General features: G+C 51.9%; 2 protein-coding genes across 2 annotated transcripts in view; one reads left to right on the forward strand and one right to left on the reverse strand.

Annotated features, from left to right (window-relative positions):
* Window positions 1-252, reverse strand: part of LOC114487545 (sorting nexin-29-like) — a 54344-nt gene extending 54092 nt beyond the window's left edge. The window contains exon 1 of the mRNA XM_028498020.1: window positions 85-252. Coding sequence (XP_028353821.1) covers window positions 85-252 — 168 coding nt within the window. The remainder of the gene's footprint in view (window positions 1-84) is intronic.
* An 83-nt stretch (window positions 253-335) lies between these two features.
* LOC102994318 (sorting nexin-29) overlaps window positions 336-21812 on the forward strand; it is a 497441-nt gene continuing 475964 nt past the window's right edge. The window contains exon 1 of the mRNA XM_055089742.1: window positions 336-389. Within this exon, the coding sequence (XP_054945717.1) occupies window positions 336-389 (54 nt within the window). The remainder of the gene's footprint in view (window positions 390-21812) is intronic.

Here is a 21812-nt window from a genome sequence, read left to right on the forward strand (position 1 = left end):
GGCCACCCCCTCTCTGTGATTTAGTACCCTGGCACCTGGCTGATTCAGATGCAGGCTTTGATCTGAGGCCCCCCTGACACACACCCATTCCTCTGGGTGGCATTGCGAACAGTAAATGCCAGGTGTAAGGGACTCGTAATAAGTGATAGTAGGTACTTGATGTGCGCTGTGGGCCAGGCACCGTTCTGAGGCCGTTATGTTTATTCCCTCATCTAACCTCACACCAGCTCCATGAGGTAGCTCTGTTGTCATCCCCGTCTTACTAATGAGTAGAAGCTGAGGCTCGGTGATGAAGGGGCTTGCCCAGCATCACATGGGGAGTCCTTGACGGGAGCATGTGGGACCTCATCGCCCAGGCTCCCAAACCTGGTGCCCTGCTGCTCCGGCTGGTCAGTGTTCACGCAGGCATCCGTGCAGCAAATATTTATTGAGGACCTCCTGTGTGCCAGGCACCGAGTGGGTCTCTAGGGCAGGAATCTCAGCCTCGGCGCTGTTGCCTTTGGGTTGGGTTATTCTCTGTCGTGGGGCTGTCGTGCACTGTAGGATGTTTACCAGCATCCCTGTTCTCTTCCCACTTGATGCCAGTACCCTCCTCCCCCCAAGTGGTGACACCTGAAACTGTCTCCAGCATTGCCAAATGTTCCTTGGGGGGCAAACGCCCACTCAGGTGAAAACCACCGTTCTAGCAGGTAACATGGAGCTTATGTTCCAGTGGGGGAGCATGGAGACCACAAACGTATCAAGTGAGGGTCTGTCTGACGCAAAATGAAGCAGAACAAGAGCATAGACGGAGAGTGGCCAGAGGGGCTGCTGGGTCCTGCTGTCTGTGAAGGCCCAACTGATAAGGTGACTTCCAAGTAGAGGCCCAGAGGAGTGAGGAAGGGTGTTCCCAGCAGAGGGGACAGCCAGTGCAAAGGCCCTGGGGTAGGAGGGTGCTGGGCGTGGCTTAAGCAGAATAAGCCTTGGACAGTAGGAGGTAAGGGTAGGGCAGGTGGGGTGGCTTTAGGTTTTACTCTGAATGAGATGGGAACCTATTGGGGACTTCAGAGCAGAGAAGGGATTCCATCTGACCTGTGTCCACTGAGTGGAGAGTTGACTGGGGGGAGTGGCTGGAGGGCCAGGGAGATGGCAGGGGGAGCAGCCGGTCCAGGCAGCAGATGCGGCCACTTGGAGGCGGGTCTAGGACTCTCTGTGTAAGAGGATGACCTGTGGGGCTTTTTCCAAATTCAGATAATCAATGCAATACAAGACCATGGTTGAAGGACCTGGCCCACCTCTTCTCTATCCTAGCCCTGTTCCTCCCAGGATTAAGAGAACCTGTTCATCTTTTAGTTGTTACTTCTGCAGCTCAACACTCTTCTTGAACCACCATTTCTTGAGTAAGCACTTTTTAGCTTTTTATCACTTAACTTCCCGCTAGGATGGGGAGGAATCGTGCTTCCTGATTTGAGCCCTTTCTGGGCTGAAGGAGGCAACCTCTTTTGTTCTCCTTGCTCAAGGCTCTGCTATTTTTTTCTCATCTACATTGAGACATCCTAAGGTAGCTTTTTGCCCGATTTTGCCTTTCAGAACCTTAAGTTTCTCTCTCATTGTATTCCTCCCTCTAATGAACAGTTGACCCCTAATTAATTTTAATCATTTTATATTGGCAACTTTAATTAGTCACAGCTGTCCCTTGATGTCTTTTTAATGCATCCTTGTTTCCATTTATCATCTCTCCACGATGTTCTTGTAATCATTAATTTATTCCTTCATTCCTAGAGACCTAACTGTGTGATTAGGGCCCTTCTAATGTTTACTGGTAAAAAGATGAAATATACTTGAAAAAAATGCCTTCTCCTCACTTCAGTTTCCTGGAATTGGAAACCCGTGCCTGGAGACTAAGGCTCTCACTCCAGAGGAGGCAACCCCAGATCAGAATTTGTTTCCTTGAAACTGTGGCTACTCCTTGATCCCAGACCATCGGACAGTTAGGAGCCTCGTTTGAAAATCAAGGTGTCCTTTGATGCTTGTGGGCACTTAGGTGCCAGGAGAATCTTCTCAACGGACACCAGACACAAACATCACCCTTGCCGGAGGTCTCTGAGGCCAGCGCTTTTGGAAAAGTTCTTGCCACCTGAGTTGCCTGGCCGTGTGGCTTCATCCAGGATTACTCCGGGGTTAGCTTTGGGTTTGGGCATCATTTTCATGCACTGTATTCGGGAACGTTCTTTGTAGCAGACAGAATAGGTGACATGCCGATCACCATGAAAATCGGTTACCTTTTCTGTGAAAATCATTGATAGAAATAGTTGGTGACCCTTGGCTTTATTGCTGTATATCATAGAACCTTCTTTGCCTTGCAGAGAGAGGTCCCAAAGACAGATTATGCCGAGGAGAAGGACCTGGAAAGGATGCCAAAGGCTTGTGCCACATCCAGTGTCTGCCGGGAACGTGGGGCTGGTCTGACTCCTGCAGGCGTGTCTGGTTGGCTCCAAACTCAGACCTGCTTGCATTTTATCAACGCTTCTCTTTGCCTGTTCCTGGCCATTCAACCCAGGGAGAAGATGGAGGCTTACACTGAGTTTCTGGGAAGTCAGCCTCCATCCTCAGAATGTGAGAAACACAGCAAACAATTGTCTTCACAGTTAGAGCCACAGTTAACCCAAGTATGAAGCCAGACTGTACTAAGAATCCAATTTTAAAAGAGTATTTTGGAAAAAATGCACCAACAAATTTTTGATGAAGTTTGACCCTTGAGTCTAAGTTAGATTTTTTTTTTTTCCTCTTCTGAGTAGCACTGATCACTTAACACAGCAGATGTCTTTTTTTCAGGTAATAAGTTAGCAATAGAAAACTCAGAAAAATGGCGACAAGTGCCGTCTGTGTTTCCAGGGATTCCTGTTCCCCTGCCTTCCCCCCCAGATTCATCATCTGTTCCTGTTGTTTTCCTTGAAGTGGAGCGATCAGTCTGTGGAGGCGAGTTGGCAGAGTTCTCTTTGTGTGGATATTTTTTTTTGTTTGTTTTTTTATAAATTTATTTACTTACTTATTTATTTTTTGGCTGCGTTGGGTCTTCGTTGCTGCGCACGGGCTTTCTCTAGTTGCGGTGAGCAGGGGCTACTCTTTGTTGCGGTGCATGGGCTTCTCATTGTGGTGGCTTCTCTTTGTTGTGGAGCACGGGCTCTAGGCGCGCAGGCTGCGGTAGTGGCTTGCAGGCTCTAGAGCGCAGGCTCAGTAGTTGTGGCGCACGGGCTTAGTTGCTCTGCGGCATGTGGGATCTTCCTGGACCAGGGCTCGAACCCGTGTCCCCTGCATTGGCAGGCGGATTCTTAACCACTGTGCCACCAGGGAAGTCCCTCTTTGTGTGGATATTAAGTTGAGGCGACTGAGCTGAGAAGTTGACCCCAATCGTATGTATTTAATGCTATTTGGTCTGTGTGGGAGGAGATAGAGTGACTACTTTCCGGAGGGGAGCCGCCATCATCCACCTTCACTGAGACGGCCCCTGCACGGGGACAGAGTGTGCATCTCCATCTAAGTCACACGGGGGAGGCGGCAGAGGCACTGAGGCGAGATCACAGCTTAACACAAGATGCTTCCACCCGGGACCCGAGAGGCTTGGCCTCTGTAAATTTCCCCTGCTCTTCCTGGCTTGCGTGGGCTGAGGGATATGGGACTGGACAGTCACTCTGCTAACACATCGGTCATTTCATCAGGAGATGCATGTGTTAGCATATCGGGCAGGAGGTCGCTCTGTGACAAGGACCCAGTGTAACACTGGTTTAAACGGGATAGAATTTTATTTATTCTCACATAGCCGCTTGGGACCCCGTATCCTTTCATGTGGTCGCTCTGTCGTTTCTCCCATGGTGCCCTCGTCCTTGTTGACATTTCCGCTGGAGAGGAGGCCTGGCCCCTTCTCCTGAGGTCACAACGCCAGGCTTCCAACATCGCTGCCACCCACCTCACTTCACCTGGTGGTAGTTAGAGGGTCATATCCAGCTGCAAGAGAAGGTGGGAGATGTTTTTATTCCAAACGGTCGTGCGGCCAGCTGTGCAAGAGGAGCATGGCCCCTGCTCCAGATGGAGGACAACACGGTCAATCTGACCAGCACACTCTTTTGGGGTACATGTATCTATGTATACATAGACGTAAATGTATGTACACACATATATATAGCTCCCCAAATTGTGTGTATACATACACACACACACACATATATATAAAACTTTCTGTTTTGAAAGACTTTAAGCCTCACAAGAATTTATAAACTGTAGTAGAGAATGTCCAAGTGCCATTCCCCAAGCTTCCCCTGATAACATCTTACAGAACCATAGCACACTGGTAAAACCAGGGAACTGACACTGCTACAGACCTTATCTGGATTCTGCCAGTTCTTACGTGAGCTGTTTGCACACGTGTGCACGCATGTGTAGCAGTGAGAGATGTTATCACTGATGTAGATCCACGTGGCCAGCACCATAGGTGGCACTTTCGAAAATCCCTTCAGAGGCAGCCCATCCTCGGGGATCGGGTCCGGGACCTTCCGTGAGCAGCCCCTGCCTCATCTCCCACCATTCCGTGTTCTTGGCCCTCATGTAAACAGCTGACCGTTCTCCGGCGCTTACTGTGTGGTCCCCTCACTTTCTGCATTCCCTTATGCCCACAGGTGCCAAACTGGTGGTCTGCAGAGGGGTTTCGTCTGGGCTGCACGGTGTTGAAAACGTTTTTAGAAATTTAGTTGCCAACACTGAATCATTGGGAGATTTTCATGTTAAAAACAACATCAATAAACCAGTACATCTGACCTCAGTGGAAAAATCAGAACCTCTGTGGTCCCCGGGCATGTTTGCATAGCACCACTGTGGTCGCAGGAGAGTGGCCGCCCCCCGTAGCAGGCCGTCGCCGGTTCCTCGCAGCCCCACCCGGCTGGCCCCAGGGAGCTGAGTGTGCACTTCCTGACAGAAGCAGTTTTCTCTGTTATGGAGGTCTTACCCAGTTTGGGGGTAACTGCTGCTCACCCTCCAAGCCTTTGTGTGGCATCTTTCCTCTGAGGAAGGACTTCTTGGCCCTCCCCAGCGCACAGGCTTTTGGCGGCCTCTGCCGCCTTTGCTGGTCTCCCTCACTCCACTCCACGCTTACTGTCTGCCTGGCAGCTGCCTCGGCAAGTCTGCAAGCTCTTTGAGGGTGGGGGGGGGGGCTCAGAGGCTGAGTCTCATCTCTCTTCTCTCATCCACTGTGTGTGGGCAACGTCGTGCCCGGTGCCCCTCGTGAGTGATGCATCGTTGTTGGTCTAGCGAGCAGAACAGAATGAAGGTGATTAATAGGCGATCAGTAGGTGTCAGTGTGTTGACTGCCCACCTGTGGCCGGACTCTGCCTTCGCATCCTCGCTCATCCTCCCCATGATCCTGTGTTCTTTTGTCCATCTTGTGTGTGAAAAAGTGCAGCCTGGAGAGATTACAGAGCTTGTTTTCAGTGATAGAATGAGGTACTGGTGAACCTATGACATGACTTCGGCCATGGGCCTTTCTTTTTTTTTAAGGCCAAGGATTGACTGACAGCCGCGTAATGAGACACAGAAATAGAAATGTATTAGGAATTGCTAGAAAAACATAGGAAATAGGGAAAGGTCAGTGTTAAGCCACAGAGATTTCCTGTTGATGTATCAATTGCTGTTTGCAGTCCCAGAGAGGATAATGATGCCACTCCAGCTGAGATGGCAGACAGGCTTGGCATGGAAGGTCAGTCTCTTCCTGGACAATCCTCAGGGCACGAGAAGCCCTCCTGGTGGCACAGGAAGTTGACTTTTCCTGACCTTCCCTGACACTCTTTGAGAAGCACTGATGGAAATGAGGAAGGGGCTGGGGTGAGGCTGAGGAGAATGCCACCTGGCTGTTAGGGCTAGCGTGCTGGTCCCGGTGCCTGTTTAGGGGAAGTGCCAGGCCAGGCCCTGGGAAGACTTGGTCGGTGACTTCTGTAAAGCAGGATGACCTGACCACGGAGACCACGGCAGCAGGTGTGCTGGGAGCACCTGGATGCTGGTTCTGGCTCCACCCCTTAACCCTTTGGGTCTTGGAGGTGTCGTGTCCTCTCGTCTTTTAGGAGAGGGTTAGAGGTGTCCAGGCTTGTGGGGCACCTACTGTGTCTGGGCAGAAGCTTTTGTAGCCTGTAACTTACTCAGTCCCCTCGGCAACCCTGTGAGTTGGGTGATCATATCCCTGTGCCCAGATGCCACCGCTGGGGACCAGGGAGGTCGGTTCGCTACTCAGAGTTACACAGCTGGTACTCGCTGGAGCAAGGATTGAACCCAGGCTCAACCCTGAAGCCCCTGCTCCGTTCACCACCTGCTGCACGGTCCTAACCGCGTACGCAGGGTCCTGTGCACACGCCGCGGAGCTGCACTGCCTGGAGCACGGAGGGGACACGGAGGTAGGAAGCTGTCCGGCTGAGAAGCCCGGCCCCGGCTCCAGGAAGTTCTCACGAGAAAGACGTGGACATCCTTACAGACCCCAGGGTTAGCCTGTTTCACTTCCAATTTCCTCACCTTTAAAATGGAGTGATCTCATCTGCCTGCTCTCCTCACAGGGCAGAGTGAGTGCGGGGTTTGCAGGTGTGATGGAAACCTGGAAGGGGCTGTGGGCCGTGAGCTGGAGCTGGTGGGGACTTCTCAGCCGCGGCTTGTCGGTCTCAAGCTGCAGACGGTCTCAGGTGACTCTCTTCCCATGTCCCTGCTCAGGGCCGTGCCCCCCACAAGGTCCCCAAGGCAGGACAGAGGTGGAAATATTATTTGTTGACTTCTGCTCTGCCCGTCCCGGCCCTAATGGGGTCTGCCCTCCCCAGTTTAATATCTCTTGCCGCCCACCACGGTGCCTGTGTATTCGTCTGATTAAAGACTAATTTTCTAGCTTTCAAGGTGGAACTTGGCCCAGATTTTCTTCTCTCCAGATGAGTGGGTTTTACACAGATGCTCAGACCATAGGCTGTGAGGAACCCAGAAGCAAGCCTCCAGGGCCCCCTCCTGGCCCACTGAGCCCCACCACGAGGACCATGGGGACCACGAGGACCCCAAGGACGGGAGGGCGTCTCGCTGAGGGGGGCAGGTGTGAGGGGTTGGCTGCTTAACCCCCTGGTCTCCAGAAGGCTTTTTTTTTTTTTTTTTTTTCGGTACGCGGTCCTCTCACTGTTGTGGCCTCTCCCGTTGCGGAGCGCAGGCTCCGGACGCGCAGGCTCAGCGGCCATGGCTCACGGGCCCAGCCGCTCCGCGGCGTGTGGGATCTTCCCGGACCGGGGCACGAACCCGCGTCCCCTGCATCGGCAGGCGGACTCTCAACCACTGCGCCACCAGGGAAGCCTTCCAGAAGGCTTTTGAAGACACACAGTCCACCGTCACTTCCCACCAGGCCTGTACCTAAAGCCACCTCTGGGGTCTGTAGGCCCCGGGCCCCTGAAAGACGGGCTGGTGGCCTGGGGAAGCAAACCTGATTATTAACGGAAAAGGGTATTTTTCCCTTGGGGACCAGGGTTTTAATAAATGGAACGTGTACAAGGACAAATAGAAAGAGGTACCGAAGACTTGTCCGCCGCACACTTGTCCTCGGCGGGAGGGCTGTTTACCTGGGCAGATGGGACGCGGGCACATGAACTCCGGCCACCCCCCAACCCCACCCTTCCCTGCTCTGATCCCTGCAGTGGGCTTTTTCTGCACGTGGGGCAAAATCTGAATTCCTGCCACGGCCTTTAAAACCTGTCTGCCCTTTCTCATCCACGTCCCCTGAGTTTGTCACTCACTGTCCTACCACACTGGCCTCTGGGCAGTTCTCAGACTCGCCAGGCCCTTCCCTCTGCTTGGATGCTCCCCGCCCCCAACCCCCTCTGCCCACCTGAGGACTCTTACTTCATCACCTCCATTTTCACTTTCATTTTCCTCAGCCTGGCCCGGCCACGCCCCCTCACGTGGTTCACGACCCCTCACGTGGTTCTCGCTCCCTAGTCTTTCCCTTCCCGGCATCAGTTTGTGATGGTTTCTTTTTGTGTTTGTTTAAAGCCTGCTTCTCCTGCTGGTCTGAAGCTCGGAGAGGGGCTGGTTTCTGCTCCTGCCTGTCCCCTGCCCTCCCCTGCCCCCCCCTGCGCCCCCCTCCTCGGAGAGGGGCTGGTTTCTGCTCCTGCCTGTCCCCTGCCCTCCCCTGCCCTCCCCTCCCCTGCCCTCCCCTCCCCTCCCCTCCCGTGGTTTTAGGAGCAGCCTGGGCAGATGGACTGTGGCCAGAGTTAGGAGCGTGCCTGTTCTGGGCTCAGGCCTAGCGCACTTCTCTTTGTGGCCTTGGGAGACCCCTACCTCGAGGGGTGCCGTGCAGGTGGCATCACGGGTGCCCGCCTTCGGCCTGCTGCTCCTTCCAGCGCCTGGGCCCTTCCTTGTGTGTTCTCATTGGGAGGCCTGCCAGCTGGCAGTCTGCGGCCTCCACCTTGCACCCTCCTCCCTCCTTCGGGTTTCATTGGGGGTTTGGAGTCTCACTGTGAGGAATCGATGCAGCCCAGGAGTCGTAACTCTCAACACCAAGAGCACCCAAAGAACACCGTCATTCCTCATGCCGCCTCCGGGCTGGTCTCCAGGTATGAGTCCCAGGCCTGGCTGCACCATCCGAAAGCAGGATGGCCTGCCTCTGCGGCCTTGTAAGTCTTGGGGACAGGGATTCAGCATGAAAGAAGGGAGCTCATTCTCTTGGGCTGCTTTCTGTTAGGTGCAAATCCCCAGCTGAGTCGAGGGTGACCATTTCCGCCAGGAGGAGGTTTTCAGCCTGTTCACCTGGGGCAATGCTTTTCCTTCCTGGCCTCGTCCAATGTTGGGGAAAGGGAGCTGGAAGGAACTTAGCTGCACAAACTTGGCTGCTCTGAGGCGAGGATTTGCTGTTGTTACTGAACCAAACTTGGGTCTGCTTGCGCACATGCAGTGAAGCCAATCTACTGACACTGGGTTGTGCTGACGGAAAGTGCAGGGTTTATTGTAGGCACCAAGTAAGGAGTCCAAGCAGCTAGTGCTTGGAAGGCCTGACCTCCCGGATGGCTTTCAGGGTTGGGGAGGGGGGTTGTGGGGTATGTGATCAGCTCCTGGACATTTCTCCGACTGGTTGGTGGTGAGGTAATTGGGTTCAACGTCATCAACTTCTGGTTGCAACCTGGCTGGAGTCTAGGAGCTGGTGGTCAGCATGCAGTTAACTTCTTCCACCTGGTGAGAGTTTCAGTCTCTGCAAAACAGCTCAAAGGATTTGACTCAGAATATTATCTGTAGCCCTTGAGGAGGGACTAAAGGTCCTTGACTTTGTTTAACGGCTAAGCTATTATTATTTTGTCCTGCTTGGCTGTTTTCCTTTTTTTCACTTCTCTGATTAAGTTTATTCTTTGGAACCTGGGGAAAGCCTAGGAGGCTAAAGTTTTTCTGCAAGCAGGAGGCAGGCAGAGGACGTGGTGGTGGTGGAGGTCTGTCTGGGAAGGCCCCATAGGGTCCTGCTTGGTTATACTGTGAGGTGATTCTGCCCTGGAGTGGGGGGCATGAATAGGATGGAGGGAGGGGATGGGCCTTCCCGCTCCTACTGGTGCCTGGTGCCTTCTACTTATTCTCCTCTAATTCCCATAGTAGCCGAAGGAGGTGAACTTTATCTCCCCATTTTACAGGTGAGGAAATGGCTTCAGAGAGGTTAATTCATCTGCCTGAGGTAAAACAGCAGGTACTGACAGAACCAGGTGCTTCAAACCTAAGCCCATCTGACCATCAAGCTGGAGTGTGTTTTGGCTGTGCTGTCTCTCAGGGAATATTGAGGCCCTGCTGTGTGCAGATTGTCACACGCCATCAAGTATTTTATCTCGTTTACTCCCCAGGGCCAATCTGTGGCATAGGGAGTGTGACCCCATTGTAACAGGGGACACTGAGGCTCAGGGAGGACAGGTAGCTCGGCTCCCAGTGGGATCTGGACTCCTTGTGCGGCTGGTCCCAGAGAGGCCTTCAGAGGCAAAGAGGTAGATCCAAGAGGGGTGCTGTGTGGAGGCTGTTAAGTCAGTGAGGAATGCTTTCAGCTGCAAGTAGTTGAAAATCCACTAACAGTGGCTTAAGCAGGCATTTATTTTCCTCCTGGAACGGGAAGTGTGGGCGTCAGAGGTTGCCGGCCTGGTTCAGCAGCTCAGTGCTGCCAGGGATGCAGGTTCTTTCTGCCCGAACCTCTTGGGTTGTTAGTTTTCATCCTAATGTTGGTCGCCTCATGTTTGCATGATGGTTGCTGCTGTTCCGGCAACCGTACCCCATTTTTGAGCAGGAAGCAAGGGAGAAGGGGTAGTCCTGGCTGTTTCTTCCCTTTATCAGCAAAATAGAAGCCTTCCCACAAGCCCACTTGGCAGACTTCTCTTTACATCTCTGCAAGCAGAACTGAGCCACACGGCCCCTCCACTTTTGAGAACTGTCAGGCAAAGCAGCAGGCCGGGCATGGAGGGAGTCAGAGGTGACAGGCTTACTCCTCCTCCCACAGAATTTGCCACGTAGCAGGGGAGGTGGTGAAAGGTCAAGCTGAGGCCCTTGGCCGCCCGCCCCAGCGGCTGAGTTGGGTTTTCAAGGTGCAAAAGGAGTGAAGTGTTACATCCATGAATGTGAAAGGCCACTGCTGGGTCAGTTTCCAGTGATGCTCTTCCTCCAGCGGGGTGGCTCTGAACACCCTTCTGATCTGAGCTTGGGAGTCTCTGTTACCTGCACTGAGGGCAGCTTGACCTGTGACTCCCGTACCCTGCCCAGGGACAGCGTGGTGGACTAGGCCTCGGGAGAGCCCAGCTGTTTGCATGGTTTCTCGGCCACTTGTGTCCTGGGTGTGTCTCGGGTGTCACTCCACCTTTCTGAGCCTCACTTGCCTCAACTGTAAGACGCGGGAGCATCGTTCTGCCTCGCTTCCCTGTGTTCATGGCTTGAGGGGTGACAGCTCGGCCAGACATCAGCTCACCTTTGGCTGACTGAGCTCCGCGTGCCTCCTCTCCCTCTGTAACCTTGGAGGAGGATGAGGTGCCATCATGCCCATTTCAGAGGAGGGGAAGCAGGTTCAGAGAGGGCAGGTGACACACCCATGGCTGCACAGGATGTAAGTGGCAGAGCTGAGCCTGGAACCCAGTCCATCTTGGTGACAGGGAGCTTGTGTTCTGTGTAGCAGACATCAAAGCGTCCAAGTGTGGAGCAGGACAGCGTAGAGTTGGTGTGACTCCGTCTGGCGTGAGGTCTGCCTGTGCCCTCTCAGTAGCCATGTGCTTCTAATTAATTGCAGATTATGTGTGTGGGTCTGTTTGACAGTTGCCTACACATATGATACCACAGCCTGAGGGTGGATGGAAGCTGTGCAGCTGATGTCCCGATTATTTATGGGTATTTCACATGCAATTAGTCTTCCTTGCCTTCAGTTAACCCCACGACCCTGCTGTGCGTGAGGCCAGTCTCAGCAGGTGCTGGTGTCGCTGCCCCCTGGGCAGACCCGGAGCTTTAGCCAGGTCAGGGTCATGTTTCTGCTGGTTGCATTTGACAGTCCAGCCAAGTGCAGGCAGCCAGCGGGTAGAGCAGATGAGGGGGATGCCTGGTGCTTCCCGTTTGCTTATTGGAGCCAGAAGCTAGGGAGGCTCATCTGCTACCCATGATGATCACAGCCTCTCAGAGCCAGGAGGGTTCCAGAGGGTCAGCTTGTCTAACCTCCTCATCTTATAGATTGAACAACTCAGACCCGAAGTAGCTGTGACATACTTAAAGCACGGCTGGACAACTGTGGACCTGGCATCTTTACCTGTTCTCGTTGTCACTTTGCACATCTTTTCTTGTCCTCTGTGTCTCCCAGCTTGCTGGCCACACTGACTCCAGTGCCACCTCATGTAGGTTCCAAGGTGCAGCATGTGAGGGATGATTCATTTGGTCACAGGTGCCAGAAACCAGCTTGAACCAGCTTAAGTAAAGTAAGGGAATGTGATTTCCCTCAGACCTCCAGCATCCAGGGGGCCTCTTGGTTTAGGCAGCGCTGGATCCCCGGGCTCAGTTGGTCTCCAGGGCTCCTCCTGAGGGCTGTTAATGGAGTGATGAGGAGAAGCCGGGGAAAAGCATGTCCATGACCTCTGGCCAAGCTGACTCTGCCCAGAATCTGCCGAGGCTTGGTTCTTCTCAAGATGAAAATCTTGAGAATGTTGATTTTGGGGGTAGAATACAGGGCTGGCATGGAGCCCTGGCCTCCTCTTTCTGAGATCCCCTGGTGGGGTTGCGGGGAGAGTATCACATGGTAGTTATGGTTGTGGGTCCCAGTGTTAAATGGCTTATGTTCTGATCTCTGTGTCTGTTTCCTTATTTATTTATTTTTATAAATTTATTTATTTATTATTTGTTTTTGGCTGCGTTGGGTCTTCGTTGCTGCGCGCAGGCTTTCTCTAGTTGCAGCGAGCGGCGGCTACTCTTCGTCGCGGTACACGGGCTCCTCATTGCGGTAGCTTCTCTTGTTGTGGAGCACGGGCTCTAGGCACATGGGCTTCAGTAGTTGTGGCACGTGGGCTCAGTAGTTGTGGTGCACGGGCTTTGTTGCTCTGCGGCATGTGGGATCTTCTGGACCAGGGCTCGAACCCGTGTCCCCTGCATTGGCAGGCGGATTCTTTTGTTTGTTTGTTTTTTGTTTTTGTTTTTTTGTGGTACGTGGGCCTCTCACTGTTGTGGCCTCTCCCGTTGCGGAGCACAGGCTCCGGACGCGCAGGCTCAGCGGCCATGGCTCACGGGCCCAGCCACTCCGCGACATGTGGGATCCTCCTGGACGGGGGCACGAACCCATGTCCCCTGCATCGGCAGGCGGACTCTCAACCACTGCGCCACCAGGGAAGCCCGGCAGGCGGATCGTTAATCAGTGTGCCACCAGGGAAGTCCCTGTTTCCTTATTTATAAAATGGATTTGATTTGAGCACCTACTTTGTGGGGCTGTTTGGAGGGTTTAATGAGACAGTTTACACACAGAGTTTCACCCAGTGTCTGGCACGTGGCATGTGCCCTGCTAGCAGCTGTTATTAGGAAAGTCATTTAATGTCTTGGTTTTTCCACCTGTAAAACAGGGGCTTGGACACCACCCGTTCTATGAAATAAGGAACTTGGCTCCTTTAATACAGCCAAGCCCAGACCTATGCTTCAAGGTTGGTAGTGGATGAAAAATTGCCATGTGCGAAGGGGCAGCTAGACCCTGAGGCCCCATCTGTCCTCTCCATCGACTTTTCCCTTTTGGGTGCTCCAGTCACACTGAAACCCCATGCCTTCTCTTGGGGGACACTCCGTCCCCTTTAACACTCCCACGGTGCCTTGGACGGAGGCCAGGCTGGAATAGTTAATAGGGCTTGTCTGAATGTTGGGGTATAGGTATCAGCCCCCTTTCTGCAAACACTTCCCCAGAGAAACCACTGTGATTGTTCAGGACCAAGGACAGAGGCCTCTGTAGCTGGCTCTGCAGCCTAGTGGTGAGGAACAGGCGCTAGGCCTGGCAGGTGCCCTAGCTTCCTAGCTGTGTGTGTCCCTGAGAAGATTGTTCGACCTCTCTGAACCTTGGTTTGCGCATCTGAAAAATAGGAACTGAGAAAGCATGTGCTTGTTCGGAGTATTGATTGAAGTAATGTCTGTAAAGTTCCCTGGATGTCTCCTGGCCCACAGTAGGCGATTTTGAACAGTACCTGCTGCTACTGCTGCCATGCTGAGTCATCTTCAGCTTGGGGTCTCCTGCAGCCCTGCTTCCCAGCCGTGGCTGCACACTGGAATCAGTGAGGAGTTTTGCACAAAGACACTGCTGCCTGGGTCCCACCCCAATTCTGGATTAGCTGGTCTGTGGTACAATCTGAGGTTTGGTTTTTGGTTGTTGTTGTTGTTTATTAGCTTCCTAAGTGGTTCTAACATGCAGCCCAGCGTGGCTGGAGAACCATTCCACTAATGTCTGCCATCTGCTCCATCCCCACGTGGCCAAGGCCACCCACCCCACGTGGGTGCTCCCTTACCCGCTCTAGGCTCTGCCAGGTCCAGACCCTGGAGACAGAGATCTGGGGGGGAGAGAGGCTTTCCTTTTCCCAGAGCCTGAAGCCAGGAAAGTCACCTCTTTCAATGGAGACTTCATTCTCTGTACCTGTAATCCAGCACCCTGGACAAAGCTCCTGCACCCATGAAGGAGCTGCACTAGGCAGAATGGGGTGGGTTGCCCTCTTGTCTCATGATTAAGGTGGTCCATGGACGTCAGGGATGCTGACAGGATCTCGTCAGCCTTGAGAGACCATTCTCTGGGGAGGAACTACTTCTGATTGACTAATACATACCTGAAGTGGTGGGGCCAGAGGATTCTGGCGGTGGAGTCTTTGAACTAGTGGGGAAGGGCAGTGCTACCAGCATTGTTTTCCTCTTGGTTGGGAATCCTGTCCTATGATAGGGATTGGAGTCTCCTCCACACCCCAAAGGAAGAAAGTGGCTCCCCGGTTTACCCAGGGGTTATAGATCTGCCTGGCTTCAGGAGCCAGGCCGGTCACACCTCCGGCACGGGTGGGACCCAGCGGGATAGGACATGCTCTGTCCAAAGAGATTAGTTTTTGCTGGCCCCTACTGCGCGGCACAGATCATGTGTGTGTGTGTGTGTGTGTGTGTGCGTGCGCGTGTGTGTGTGTGTGTGTTGGTGGGGGATGTTACTGAGTGGAATCATGCTGTTATAGCAGTAGGATGGCCTAAGTTATTCCGTAGTGCCCACGTGAACACCTTTGTAGAATGTACCGTCTCTCTCTGGGTACCTGCTGATTGAGCCCCTTTGCAATACAGAGCAGGTAAGCCCTGCTTTTCATGGCTTCATATTTATCTAATACTATCTAGTTAACACCGGTATTCCACTTGTCACCTTAACCCAGACACTTCACTGGTTCTGCTACATGTTTCTCACTGGGTCTTTCTCATGAAACACTTTTGCACATAACTAGCATCTCCTTGCATGCTGGTGAAGGAGAAGAGGACGACCTTGGTGTATGACGGCTGAGTGCACACCCTGCCGCCCCTGCAGTAGCACCCACCCGGGTGAGCAGCTGGCTTCTACCCCTTTCCTCCCAACCCCCTCCATAATTTATTTTTCAACTATATCTGTAATGTCTTGTTAAAAGATATTTGGGTCTTCCCTGGTGGCGCAGTGGTTGGGAGTCCACCTGCCGATGCAGGGGACGCGGGTTCGTGCCCCGGTCCAGGAGGATCCCACATGCCGTGGAGCGGCTGGGCCCGTGAGCCACGGCCGCTGAGCCTGCGCGTCCGGAGCCTGTGCTCCGCAACGGGAGAGGTCACAGCAGTGAGAGGCCCGCGTACAGCAGAAAAAACAAACAAACAAACAAACAAAACATATATATATATATAAAATATTTGAAGAGAATATGGCAAAATAATAAGAACTGGCCATGCTGGGTGATGAGGACGAAGACATTCACCATACAGATTTCTGAACTGTTCCATGAGATGTAGTGATTTTAAGCCACGATGCCTGCTCACTGTGGAAAAGTTTGGCAGTTCTTCAGAAAGTGAGATAGAATCACCACTTGTCCCCAGAATTTCACTCGTAAGCAGAGACCCAAAAGAATTGAAAATGGGGACTCAAGTACGTGTACACAGATGTTCACAGGAGCACAGTTCACAACAGCCCAAAGGTAGGAACAGCCCAGATGTCCATCAGTGGATGAGTGGATGGACAGAATGTGGTCTGCCCATACAACGGAATATTATTCAGCCATTTAAAGGAATAAAGTGCTAACAGCTGCTACGTGGATGAACCTTGAAAACATTATGCTCAGTGAAAGAAGCCAGATACAAAAGGTTACATGTTGTAGGATGCAGTTTATGTGAAATAGCTGGGATAGGAAATTCCACAGAGCCAGAAAGCAGATTAGTGGTTGTCCGGGTTTGGGGAGGGGCGCACATGTGGGAGAAGCTGCTTCGTGGGGGAGGGGTTTTACCTTGGGGTGCTGGAGGTGTGTCAGGACTAGACAGAAGTGGCGATTGCACAAAACTCTGAATGTACTAAAATGCCACCGAATTGTTCACTTTCAAATGGTTAATTTTGTTATGTGACTTTCACCTCAGTACATTATTTATAAAAACCACAATTATCCCCCCACCTCCACCCCACCTGCTTCTTACTGCCCACAAAACTCACTCAGTTCCATTTCTTCTCCTTGAAGCAACTTCACCTTACAATTGTTTCTGATTTTAGTTCTTCTGGTGGATACCTCTTTAAAGTTGAACGATGTACTGATGCCTTTTTTTTCTTTTTAATTTTTAGAGAATGAATGTAGGCTCTTGACTCCTTGATATGCGGAAAAGCATGAGATTAAGACCCCCCTCCCATTTACCCCTTCTAACCTTCTGATGATTTCTTGTGTTCTCAGATGCTCTCTTTTCTAGGCCTTTCTGAGCGGGGAAGGGCAGGGGTGCTCAGACCCTTTTTGGTCCCTGAGTTAATCGCTTTGGGGTTCTTGGGTGGCTGCCCTGGAGGGTCCAGCCCCTGCCCATTCTCTCCATCTCTTGGGGGTCTCTGCCTCCATTAGAGCCCCATTCAGGCCCCTTCCAGCTCTACACTTTTGACATTCTCTGACGTGGAACAGAAAGCTGATTTTTCAGAAATGGCTCTGCGTTGCCGTGTGCCACTTATCTTGACGTTTTCAAAATAATTGGCCGTCAGGGACTCAAACTTCAGGGCAGAGGGTCTCAGATGGGGGCCTGGAGCAGTGATGTGTTGGGCCAGCCTGGTAAAAACCTTTGTTAACAGCCTTTAAAATCAGATTTGTGTAGAAACGTGGGTGTTGGCTTCTCAGAGCGGGGCTGCGTCCCTGCGTGGGACAGTGGACTGGAGGCAGGAGTGCTGCCTTCGCCGGGCACGTCTGCCCCTCTTCCCACTGTCCCCATGTCCCTCGGAGCACATTACTGCATTCACTAGCATAACTCTTTGGTCCTGTCTGCATTTGCTTTGGGGACACCTGCCTTAACATTTGTATTACAAGTCATTATAAACAAACACTGTACGTGCACCTATGTGTGTGAGAGAGTGCACACACACCAATGAGCAAGAAAACTCACGATTACACGCATGAAAAGTTCACAAAGATTTAGAACTTTATCAAGGCATTGAAAGAGGTGTTTCTTATCCCTTGTGATTTTCTCGTTTCTCATTCTGTTTCCATGGGTTCCTCAAACCTTTCCTCTCCTTTCCAGATTATGTAGAAACAATTGTTTTACAGTGGGGGTGGGGTTGGGTGTTGGAGGGGTAGAATTTAATCAGATTCCTGATTTTCCTGGAGGGCAGAGAAAGGTTGGGAAGGTTGTTAGAGGCCGTGCACCAGGAGCTGGTTGAGTCTCTAGGGCGTGTGCTCCATTCCAGGGGACTGCTAGGCATGGTGCCGCGGCTCGGGGACAGGCTTCCGAGGGAACCTGAGCAGGCTGGGTCATTGCCCTGCCACCTCCTGGTTGTGTGGCACGGGGCAAGTCCCTTCCCTTCTCTGGGCCTCTGTTTCCTGATTCATATAATGGGTGTAGTAAACCTTGCTTCTCAGGGATGTTGTGAGAATCCAGTGAGACTGTGTATTTCAAGTGCTTTTCGCCTTTCAAGTGCTTTTCGCCTTGCTGTGCATACAGAAAATGCATAGCAGCCACTGGCCATCTGAACACTGGGAATGTGTCCTGGGGTATTTTAATTTTTTCATTATAACAAATTGCAAGGCAGAAACTCTGGGTGGGCAGGGGAAAAGGGGAGGCAGGAAAGAGAAATAGGACAAAAAGCTAGACTGGGCCCGAGGGCAATTTAAAAAGTTATGTTTTGGGCTCAATATAGTTCATCCTTTCTTTTAGAGATAAAAGGAAAGGGAGTGGGTAGGCAGAAAAAGATATAAAAAGCAGTATAAGTTTGGAAAACAGCGGTGTAGGTTAAGTATACATCCACAGAAGAACACTGTTTATTTCTGTGCATGTGCCCTCGTGAGCCCTCTCTTTAAATATAACTGAGTACGGGCCCCAGGGGAGTGTTTGTAAAGGCTCTCTGAGGTCTTTGCAAAAAGATGCTATATAAAGCCAAAGAATTATTACACAGATCTATGTATATGGGAGAGAGCGTGTGCGTATGCTTGCACATGCCCGCACATGTCCGCACATGCCCAGATGTCTAGTTACAGTCATCGAGTTTTCTCCCTTTAATCTTGAAAAGGGAGTTGAAGATCAGTTGATCTCAAGATAATTCCCTCCTGGAGGGCCTTTAATGGCTGGAGATGGGAAGGCTCTTACCTCCACCCTCATGTCACTGTTTCAGTACTTTATGTAGTGACCTCTGACGCCCATTCTCATTGTGGGAATAGAGCATTCTCTGTGGTGTGTCTTTGTTTCTGTTGGGGTCCTTGGCCAGTGGAGGTTGGCCGCTGCTCTGCTGATCTTGGGACTCGTGTGGTTGGATTCATGTGCCAAGGGGGAGGGAATGGTTTTGCAGGCTTGCCCCGTTTTAGGTCTTGGTCGTGAAATATAAGAGTTCGTCCCTTCCCTCCCATGTGTATCCATTCATGAGACACGTATTGGAAAAAGCTCAGTTTGAGCCTGAATCCCTGTCACTGGGGCAGGAACTTACAGCTGTGAACTGGTAGTTAGCTCCTCTGGCGAGGCCTTGAATTTATTATTAAACGCACTAGACATTTCTGCCCGGCCCATCCCACGCTCAGTTCCTGGAGGTGAGGGGGGGCAGATTTTAGCGGCGGGTGTCAGTCAGTCATTCACTCATTTATTAATCCATTTATTCATCCGGCCCTTGACCCATTCTGCTGGTCTTGTGGGTACCGTGCCCAGGGACTGTGCCGGTCCCCGGGGTCCCCGCTGTCAGGGGCTCACAGGCTTGGGGGTGGGGCTTTGGTAGCCACAACTGCAGAAGAACAAGTCCACCTCGAGGGACAGAGCTTTCATGGAGGTGAAAATAAAAAGGTGCGGCGGGGCTCAGGGAAGGAGGGGTCCATTGAGCTCTCCTTGGCTTGATGGGCTGGAACTCGGAATCTTCTCAGGTTAGCACAGCAGGGTGGAGGATGTAAGGGCTCACAGGGGCCTGGGTTCTGGGTCCCGACGTGCCTGCCTCATTCCTAGGGCTGCTCGGTCTCTGCTCTCAGAGAGCTGTCTTGGTGATACTAGTACAGCAAGAGACCAAGCCAGCCAGTGACGAGTTTACTGAATCAACAGGGATCCTTTTCAGAGTCTGGGATCCCCTGTGGCTTTGCCCCATTATCAGGCCGAGGGCTCTGTGGCTCATGCCTGACATTTCAGATGCCAGCCACTTGGCTAAACTCAGCCTTCTCTCTGTGTTAAGTGGTCTTGTCCTCCCGGAGGGGCTTTATTGGCTTTTCTTTTGGGTGGGCTTCTTCCTGGTGCCCGCATCTCATGTTTCCCTGGCCAGGCCTCTGCACCTGGCAACAAAAGGGGCCCAGCAAACCGTCCTTGGCTAATTTCTCAGCAGGTGGGTCTTGGTGGAGCGACTTAGAACTGTTTGCTCTTGGGCCAGACGCCTCTGCTCCCATCCTCCTTTGTCAGAGGCTGTGGCCCATCCCAAACTTCTGGAAGTCTCTATCAGTCAGCCAGCCACCCTCGGTCTCACCACCACCTCACCCTTCAGACGCCTGAAGCTCCAGCCCCTGTGCAGTGCAGGCCCTCGGCTGGCTTGCCCTTGGGGGACCAGTGAGGGTAGAAGAAGATGATCTAGGGCAGGAGGCTGAGCAGGGACAGCTGGAGGGACAGAGGCAAAGCTGAGGGGACCTTTGAAGAGGCAGGAGGGATCCACAGTGTCTGAGGCAGCAGCTGCTCCAGTGCTGTGTCGCATTTATTAACACTGGGCCCGCAGCCCCTTCTTGGGTTCCAGCCATGGGGCCCCACCGTCGGCACCGGTGTCTGGCAGGCCACACACCTAACCGCAGAGGGCCCGCAGTGCAGAAGGCTGGCATGGGGGGCGGGGGCAAGAGCTTCTGGATGTTCCCCTAACTTTTCCTTAAAGGGCCAGCTGGTAAATGTTTTAGGCCGTGTGGCCCCTCGGTCTCTGTCACAGTAGCTCAGATCTGCCTCAGTAGCATGATAGCAGTGTAGACAATATGTAAACAGACAGTGGGGCTGTGTTCCAGTAAAACTGGCTCCAAGCCCTGCCCTGTCCGGGGAGGTCAGTGATATTAGCACCATTTTTCCAGCTGAGGGGACGTAGAGGCGAGGAGGGACCCAGAGCTGAGACCTGTGGGATCTTGGGATTTAATTAGAAGACATGTGTTCTTTCCACTCTGCCTGTTCGCTGCCCTGAAGAGCTTAGGAGCTTGTTTTCCACAGTGGACCAGTTTTTTGTTAGATTGGCCCTCAGTGTGCAAAAGTTAAAAAAAAAAAAGCAAAATATCATTTCCTTAATGGACTTGTTCTTTGCTTGCATGTTAAGATGGGCTTGTGCTGCTACATATGGCATAAATGTTTGTTCCCATATTTATATTGTTTTTATTGCTGCATTTCACATATTTAAATTATTCTGTCTGAACTTTATTTCCATATGTAGTAGCTGCAGAGATTTAAGTCTTGTTTCTTGCTCCCAAAATGGTACCCTGCCCTGGCAACATTTATGGATAAATCCATCCTTTCTGCAGTGATTCAAAATGCTCTGTATCCCAGACTGATTTCCTACGGTTAACATTCTCCTGTGTTCTTGACTGGATGTGCTGTTCAGTTCTCTGAAGCCAAGCAAGGAACTGATTTCGAGATGGATCATTCTTTGCCTTTCAGCCGTAGGAGAGGAAGACCCCGATTCAGCCGGGCTCTGTCTGCAGAGGCTGCAGTACAGAAAGGCTGCCCTGTTGTCCCTCGAAATGTGTGCTGAGGCAGGTAATAAAGAGGAAAGAAATCACAATGATAGAGACTAACAAATAATGGGATACGCGGTGCTGGGGAGAGGAGAGAAAATTACAAGTTAGGGAGCGCCTCTGCCAGTGTGTGTCACTGGAGCTTGGAGAAGTAGAATGTTTACGTGATGTATGGAATCAATCCCAGCATTACCTATGCAAGGAAAGTCAGCAAAACGAATGCATAGAGAGTTAAAGCCTGTCAAAAGGGCAATTTTTTTTTTTTTTTTTTTTTTTTACGGGAGTGCACGGATACCAGCTCTCAGGCCATTGCCTTTTCCACCATTAACCATGAATGTTCTGTGATGGTAACTTGGGGAAGGCGGAGAGGACAGTCTGACAGCGATGGATTTTTTTTTTTTTTTTTTAAAGATTTGAGGTATCAGAGTACTGCTTTACCTGTATTTGTGTGCTCAGTCATTTTGATGTTGATGCAGATACAGAGCATGGTCCAAGAGGCTGGAGATGCACAGCGTGTGGGACGGGGGAAGGAAGGTGTTATGACAGGTTGATGGTGTGGATCAGTCAGCGATGGCCATCCCCCTGCTTCTGTGGCTTCTGTGCAGTGTGATTGTAGCCCCTTCAAGGTGAACTTGTGGCCAAGATGTCTCATTGCAGCTACTCGTGGCTGTTCTTTGCCAAAAGAGCATTCATACCTTTTCTGGGTCCTCCTGGGAAACACTTCCTCCTCCAAGTTTTCCTTCCCCCATGGACTGTACACTTTTCAGCTGCAAAAGTCTGGGTGGTGATGTTTGGAATCCCTGCGTGCTGTGCCTAAAAGTCCAGAACCTGACCTGACACTTCTGCAGTCTCCTCCAGTTGGCACCTCACTCTTTGGGTCTGATTTCCCACATTGCCCATGCGGAGCTGGTTTGATGGTTCATAAAATTCTATTGTCTAGTCTGCTGCTCTAGG

This window comes from Physeter macrocephalus, chromosome 14, assembly GCF_002837175.3.
Source record: "Physeter macrocephalus isolate SW-GA chromosome 14, ASM283717v5, whole genome shotgun sequence".
NCBI lineage: Eukaryota > Metazoa > Chordata > Mammalia > Artiodactyla > Physeteridae > Physeter > Physeter macrocephalus.